The sequence below is a fragment of the Egretta garzetta genome, unplaced genomic scaffold (genome assembly GCF_000687185.1).
Source record: "Egretta garzetta isolate BGI_Z169 unplaced genomic scaffold, ASM68718v1 scaffold83, whole genome shotgun sequence".
In the NCBI taxonomy this organism is placed as follows: Eukaryota; Metazoa; Chordata; class Aves; order Pelecaniformes; family Ardeidae; genus Egretta; species Egretta garzetta.
In genome coordinates, this window is record NW_009259105.1 from 158,837 (window position 1) to 166,416 (window position 7,580).

The 7,580-nt window shown below is 51.6% G+C and overlaps 2 protein-coding genes across 7 annotated transcripts in view; one reads left to right on the plus strand and one right to left on the minus strand.

Annotated features, from left to right (window-relative positions):
- MED9 (mediator complex subunit 9) overlaps nucleotides 1–5,337 on the plus strand; it is a 6,186-nt gene extending 849 nt beyond the window's left edge. Inside the window, exons 2-3 of one of the 6 annotated variants that reach the window (XM_035890860.1) lie at nucleotides 344–947; nucleotides 2,626–5,337. In XM_035890860.1, the coding sequence (XP_035746753.1) occupies nucleotides 2,627–2,842 (216 nt within the window). In that variant the 5' untranslated portion in view covers nucleotides 344–947; nucleotide 2,626 and the 3' untranslated portion in view covers nucleotides 2,843–5,337. The remainder of the gene's footprint in view (nucleotides 1–343; nucleotides 948–2,625) is intronic. The other 5 variants (XM_035890861.1, XM_035890862.1, XM_035890863.1 and 2 more) reach the window with 5 other exon arrangements.
- Nucleotides 5,338–6,182: 845 nt separating this feature from the next.
- On the minus strand, nucleotides 6,183–7,283 carry RASD1 (ras related dexamethasone induced 1). The gene is made up of 2 exons (XM_009635312.2): nucleotides 6,998–7,283; nucleotides 6,183–6,733 (listed from the first exon to the last, which is right to left on the minus strand). Exons 1-2 carry the CDS (start codon nucleotides 7,281–7,283, stop codon nucleotides 6,183–6,185), a joined length of 837 nt encoding a protein of 278 aa, XP_009633607.1.
- Nucleotides 7,284–7,580: the final 297 nt, after the last annotated feature.

A 7,580-nucleotide genomic window follows, 5' to 3' on the forward strand; every position in this document is an offset into this window, starting at 1 on the left:
GAAGTTGTAAAAAAGAGGATGGCTTCTGCAGTGGAACAGGTTAAATTATTCTCTTCCCGGTTCAAGATCAGTACTGTAGGGGTAGAAGGTGCTTGTACATGGGTCCTGAGAATTGGGATGTTTCTGGCCCAGGATAACCCCTTCAGAGATGCTTGTCAGGTCCCAGTAGGGGCGTAGCTCTGCCATGAACATCCATCCATGCTGTCACTTGGGCACACTGCGGGGTGAGGCAGAGGCCAGGGGATGCATGAGCTCCCAGGTGTGGGCCTGGCCGCCCTTGCCCTGTGTGCTTATTTAGGAGCTGAGGCTGGTTTGTGTCCTGCTGATGTTTCACTTGTATCAGGCACGTCTGAACTGTGAGATTCACCCTTAACGACTGCAGCCTGAGAGCCATGGCAAGGAAGGACTGAATACCCCCTGGCACACCGGTCCGGATACAGAACGGCTGTGAGAACGCAAATGCTCTGATTTCCCTCAGTCTCCTTGTGGTGCTGGAGGTGGGCAGTTGCCCCCGACCTTGATTCTGCCTGATCTGTCCAGACCACAGAAGCAAGGCTAAGCCCGTTGCCAGGTGCATCCATGTACATAAGCCAAGTGAGCAATAGCCATGGGCCGAGACCTCCCAGATTCCTACATGTCACCCAGCAGGTCATGGTGACCTGCAGATGACAGTCCCTAGGATATCTTGTGCCCTGTCCCACTGAGCCACCCACTCCTACCCAGCTACGTCCCTCAGCTTCGCACACGGCATTTCCTGGGCGGCTTGAGCAGACGTAGGTATGCTGAGCGGTGCTGCAGACGGGTAGGACCGCAGAGGCAAGTGGTGGGATGTGTTGCCTCATGTCCCTGACAGATGGCAAATGTATTGTCCTTTAACACAGCCGTTAGTCGCAGAGTCCAGCCCTGCTGTTTCGACACTGACTCAGGCATGAAGACACATCTCCAAGGTGACTCTGTGCTTGGGAGCAAGGATGTATCGCGTAAATTTGCTTACATTCAAGGACGCATGCTCTTTTCCTGTTTTTTGGGTCTCGAGAAAGTTTTCCCAAGCGGGGCTTGCTGATGTTTTTACCCTTGTGAAAATAACCTCACCACCCTGAGGTCCCAGCGCGTGGCTCCACCGACGGTGGGTCGTGCTGGTGTAATGAAGAGCACTGTGCCTAAAGGGAGGTCTTATATGTGGTCTGTCAGCACAGGCTGAGGTTGGACGTTACGTTGAATCCTGTGTTGCTGCAGGCAGCTGCAGTCCCCTCCCGCGCCTCCTCGCCCCTGCCTGTTCATGCCCTCAAAGAGGGAGTCGCTTCAGTGGCTCAATCCAGCAGGAAAACCATCCATCAGGAAAAAAAAAAACCCAAACCTGAAATAATTACTGCTTTGGATCGACCAGCCGGACAGGCAGCTGACAGTTCTCTAATTGTGGGGAAGGGAACAAGACTCGGGCAGACCCGGAGCGGGGAGGACGTCCCTCTCAAAGCCAGCCTGCAGCTATCATAGATTAAAGGCGGTGTCAACCCATCCTTCCCCAGACGTGCCATGGGGTTGTGTGTGCGCCTGTATTTTTCCACTCTCAACCTGACCGTGAATGCCTGCATAATGGGGATACATTATAGTACCAGCTGCAGTTTTATTTAGAAGGGAGTAATGAATATTTTGTTCCAACAGGCTTTTTAAATGAACAGGGACCATCTGGTTAAAAGTTTTGCTCTCAGCCATGTCATGATTCCCCAAAATTACAATCGAGCACCTCTCTGCCCTGGTCATGCCAAGCGGATTTATTTTTAGGTCTGGCTTGAACAGGCTCACAGTTTTCAAAGACCATTAGAATCCAACTCTCGTTATTAGCAGGCGCCCTGGAAGCGGGGACTCGCTTTTGCCTGGAATCAGTAAAACTTCTCGCTGGTGCTAACAAAGCTGAGGCAGATACTAATGAGGGTTTGAGGGCAGACGCTGCCTCAGACAACACTGATCCTTGAAAAGCACAGGGCTGGCTGCAGAAGCAATTGTGCTGCTCTTAAAAAAAAAAAATAAAATAAAATAAAGCTGTCGCTTCTCTTTTATTAGGTATACATCCCCAGAGAGTCATTTTAAAGCTCCAAAGTACCGTTTTCTCTGCCATTGGATACTCTCTGATACTTTGGGGAACGGTTTCTGTTTTCTGCTGTCAAGCTGTTTGACTGCATTGATTTTTTGTATTACAGCAGCAACAGGTCACGGATGAGGCTGAGGGTTTTTTTTCCAGGTGCCTACACACACAACACACAGATGTAATCTTACCTTCCCCAAAGAGAGTTACGGGAGTTCAAACAGAGGGAGAATTTAGCCTGCTCCATGGTGATGTTTTAAAGCTGCAGGCTGGCTCCTAACCTGATTGCTGGGTCCTGAGGTAACTGGATTGCGTGCTGGAAATCAGCATGAATCCAGTTTGCCCCAGAGGCTACCCAGTCTCTGTCCATTTTGTTGGGATAGGTGAATTGGGTGTGTGTAGCTACATACCAAGACCAAAAGTTTCCTAGTGAATTCCAGTTTCAGCCCTGGTTTTACTGGAAGTGACAGCCACCCCCACAGGCTGAAGGGGCGTTTCCAGTAGGAGAATTCAACAATGTGTTGATTTTCTGTCTTCTGCAGCATGGACAAGGACAGCCAGGATGTTCACCAGGTGCTGAATGAGCTGAAGAACAAGTTCCAGGAGATGAGGAAGCTGATCAGCTCCATGCCCGGCATCGGTGTGAGCCCAGAGCAGCAGCAGCAGCAGCTGCAGAACCTGCGGGAGCAGGTCCGGACCAAAAATGAACTGCTGCAGAAGTACAAGAGCCTTTGCATGTTTGAAATCCCCAAGGAGTAGGAAGGGCACAGCTCTGCTCTCTGGGTCCGAGATACCTCCTCTTCTGGCTGAACAGGAGAGAAAAAGGTGGCAGAAGTTTACTTTTCTTTCTTCTAAGCCTTTTTTGGTCACATTGCTCTGAAGTTGTCTCTGTGTGGATCACAGGCGTGTGACACTGAACCAGAACACTGTGTGCTTCACATATGATGATTGCAGCGGTACGTTCACTTTGATCTGCTGTAGGACCGTGCATTTGTATATGCATCTCTTCTGTTTTCTCTTGGGGTGGGGTGGCGGGGTTTTTTTTACATTCAAGCAAGCAGGAGACATTATGTTTTCTCCTCACTAAGGGTCAAAGTACCTGCTGGTTAACTTCAACAAGAAAAAGAGGGCATTTTCTGCAATTTTTTTCACGTCTGAACTGACACAAGTGGCCAGACGTCGAAAGGGAGCATGAGAGGGAAGCGTGAGCTGTTTGGCCCTGCTCCTGGAAAGGGTCTCTGGGGCGCTTTCCAGTCTGTGTGTGTTGAAAGAGGAATGATTGCTTTCAATAACTTTTGTATTTCTCTCTCTCTCTTTTTAAACAGTGATGGTTGTGTCCAAGATGAGTAAAGATTTAGAAATTCCAAACTGCCCCTCTTGTGTAATCACTGAGTGGATGTGGGCTGAGCAGGGGCAGGACTTTGGCAGGAGAGAGGACGTGCGTAGCCTGGGCCCAGCTCCTGTCTCTTTACATCACTTTTTTGGAAGCAGGGTGACGGGAGAGCAAAGCAGGGGCTGCCGGGGGAGTGGATTTTGGTCGGCTTTGGGTGCGTAAATCTCCTTGGGTGAGTGCAGCTTGTAGGCAGTATGCTGGGCATCTTGCTCTTAAAACAGAGGGAGGGCAAACGGAATCAAAACAAAGGCATAAATGACAGCTTTTAGTTATTCCATGCGTGACAGAAGTCAGGCCCAACAGGACGGGTCAGTTCCACATCCAAAGTGCTCCAGGGGCTTTTTACAAACACAGGCATTTGAGCGGCTTGACCATTTGCCAGCGACTGATGGAAAGCTCTCAAATGTTGTATTGCATTCAGGTGGATCTCGAGGTTCCCTGCCCTCTGTCCTCCCGCTGGTAGCTCTTACAGTAGCAGACGACGACCTGGTAAGCAGCACCACATCTCTCCCGACTAACACAGATGTGATGGGACCTTAAATTTCATGGTTCTCTGAATTATGCTGAAAGGTGGTGCCGGTCAGTAGTGGAAGAGGCGAAAAAACATCTAGTGAAATAGAGTATCTGCTGAGAACCAGGGTCCGAAGGCAGGTAGCACTCGTGCCTTCAAAAGAAAAGAAGTGAGCTCTGTTTGGGGTAGGGTTTTCCTTTCCTGAAGCAAAAGGCGAGTAATTCTGCTCGTTGGGAGCTGGGATAGTTACGACACACCTGAACCCTAGACATTACTCTGTCCCCACTGGAATACTTTACCAGTACTTTCTTTGGGAAGGTGCCAGTGTGTAAACTCTGAGTAAAGCAGAACACCAAGATAAACAAAGCACAATGTACCCTCTTTTTATTACCGAAATTACCTTTCTGCCAGCCATCGCCTGTCCCAGCTCAATAAATTCTTGTGTTTCATGCCTGGATGCTGGCTTCCCTTTTTTTGCCAGTTGCTGTTCCTGTGAAATCAGGGCATACGTGGAGTTGGAAGAAATGTGTTTCCAAAGAAATGCCTGGCACTTAACACAGGAACAAGTTGACTCTGTCAACTTGAATCCAAGTTTCAAACGAAACTGAAGCAGTTTGGTTTGCGGTGTCGCTCACCCACCTTAGTTTTGTGGCTTTGATAGAATTTTTTTGCCATTAATATGTATGAAACGTAGATTTGTTCTGCTGCTTGGGGGTGGGGAACGGGGGCTGAAAATGAACCCAAGCAAGCTGGAGCCGGGGAGAGCTGTTCTTTGAAGAGCTTTGCCCTTTCCCTTTCGCTTCCAGCAGTGGTTACTGTGACTTGTTATTAGGAAGGGATTAAAAAACATCAGATGCAAAGGTAACCTTTCGAGCAAAGTACTTCCTTTACTCGTATTGCAAAATAAAAACAATATCCCGGACGGGGCGCAAATGAATCACTCTCTGTTGACATCATTAAAGTGTGCTTGGTTGATGGGGAAAAAGCATGAAACACAATCAGCTCTTTATAACGAAGTGATGTCAGTCAGTCTGCTCGGTTTCTGCAGCCAGCGGTGTGCCAATGCCCGGCGTGTCATGGGGCTGGCAGGATCGTAACTCGGCGCTGGTGAAGTGAGGAAAGAGTCCTGGCGCCGTGACCCGTTTGAGTAACTCTGTGCATGGCCCCTCATTACCCCCTGTGGCAAGAAACCGGCTGCTTGCAGCGACGGAAACCTTTGCACTGGGAGTCGGGGAAAATGGGGTGGTAAAGGGATTGAGTTGAGAGGCCGTTTTTAGCACCTCGGAGCTGGGCTTGGGTCTCGGTTTAACAGGATTTGGTTTTGCTACAGGGCTGGGTGAGAAAGCAAAAGCAAACCCACAGGTGTCATTTTAAAAAGATTTTATTTGTTTGTAGAAAAAATAAAACATCAAGTTTCACCCACAGTAGAAACACTTGAAGATTTTTTGTTCGTGTCGATGACAACCAATACCTACATAAAGTGCCTATTATTTTCTTATTTAAAAAACCCTTCCCGCTCCCCCCACCCCCTCAAATCTTGCAAATCAGACAAGACAAATGTAAACAAGAGTCAGTTTTTTGGTCCATCGGGGCTGTAACTCTGCAATGCCTTTGCAACAGCTTAGGAGTGTCTTCTGCACGTGGTTTGCAGTCACAGATGAACACACGACACAGAGCCAGAGTCCGTGCACAGCTTCTCAAGTTAAAAAAAAAAAAAAAACCAAACCAAAACAACAAAACACCAACCCCAAAGCCCCAAGCAGGCGCTGGTGAACCTCTGCCCTCCCTCCTGAAGGCAGCGCTTGAGGCTGGGTGGTTTGGGAGGGAAAGAAACACCAAGGTCTGTGCCCTCCATGCTCATCCTCCCACCTGGCCGCCCGGCAGCTCACCCGTTCCCCGTCTTCTCTGCCCGCAGGAGGCTGCTACACCCCCCTCCTGCCCTCCAGAGCCTCCCCCTTCACATCCCTCGCTCCCAAAATGCACCCCCGAGGGAGGGAGCTGATGAAAGCGATCCCTTGGGAGGAGGGAGGCTGGGGAAGAGGCGACCCCCTTTCCACCTGGGTGGGCGCCCACCCACCCTCCTGCCTGCCGAAAGTCAATTTGGAAACGAGCCTCTTTCCCCTCTCCCTTCCTTCCTTCCTTCCTTCTTTCCTTCCTTCCTTCGCTCGGAACAGCAAGAGCGTGAATGGGGGCTCCTAGCTGATAACACAGCGGTCCTTCTCCTTGCCATGCCCACCACCAATGGCTTTCTCCCGGATGTACATGAGGTCGCTGTGGACGCTGGGTCGCCGGGCGAAGGGGGCCACGATGCCGTACGCCTCCTCCGTGCTGCCCCGGCCCCCCTCTTTCAGCAGCTTTTTGCCTTTCAGCGCCTTCTTATGCAGGATGTCGCAGTACTGGACCGAGACCTTGCGGTGCAGGTCGGGGCTCATCTCGCTGGGCAGCTTGGCCATAGCGAAGAGTGCCTGGAACATCTGGTCCAGGCTGCTGTTCTTCTTGGCCGAGATCTCGAAGTAGGCACATTTTTTGGGGTCTCCTCCCACCAGCTGCTCGATCTCCCGGGGCTGCACCTCCCGGTAAAAGTCCCGGTCGCCCTTGTTGCCGCAGATGACCAGGGGCACCTCTATGTTCTCCTTTGTTTTGTTCTTCAGGCATGACTTGGTCTCCAGGATTTGCTGCTTCAGGCGCTGCACCTCCTCAAAGGAGTCCCGGTTGTCCAGGCTGAAGACGAGGATGAACACGTCTCCTGGGGACAAAGAGGGCACGTGAGATGGCTGCAGGGACGGGGACACACACAGAGACCCACTGCCCAAGCCGTACAGAGACCTGGGGAGGGAAGGACTAGGCAGAACCTGGGTCCCACATCCTCCCATCCACCCCGTGCAGGGTGCAAAGTTGCCCACACAAAATCCATCCTCCCGGGACTGGAGAACCATCCCCAAACTGGGCAAGAAAGCCTGAAATCTGGCAAGGAACCCCCCCTTCCTCCTGGTGCTCCCCAGCCAAGTACCTGTGAGGATGGAGAGGCGGCGCATGGCTGGGAAGGGGTGGTTGCCTGATGTGTCCAGGATGTCGAGCTGGTAGACCTCACCGCGGATGCTGTAGAACTTGCGGTGGAAGTCCTCGATGGTGGGCGTGTATTGCTCCTCGAAGCGGCCGGTGAGGAAGCGCGAGACGATGGCCGTCTTGCCCACCTTGGAGGAGCCCAGGATGACCATGCGGTAGCAGTTCTTGGCGGGGATGCTCAGCTCGGCCTCGCTGGGACACATCTTCTTGATCATCGCTGCCAGTTTCATTGAAGCCGGCGAAGGGGCAGCTTGCACCGAGAGGAAGGAGGAGGAGGAGGAGGAGGAGGAGGATTTCTCTAGTGATGTGTCTGGGAGGTCGGGGCAGCCCGGCCCAGCATGGCACCTGGGGATGAACAGCATCTCCCACCCTCAGACCATCACCAGCTTCCAAAACCAGGATGGGGCTCAGGCAGTCACTAAGCAACTAAGCTCCCCAGCAGTGCTGCCTAGCAGCTTGCGCGGCACAAAAGCAGCAATAAACCCGAGCAGGTGCCCTGCTTTCTGCGCCGTCAGCTCATTACCAGC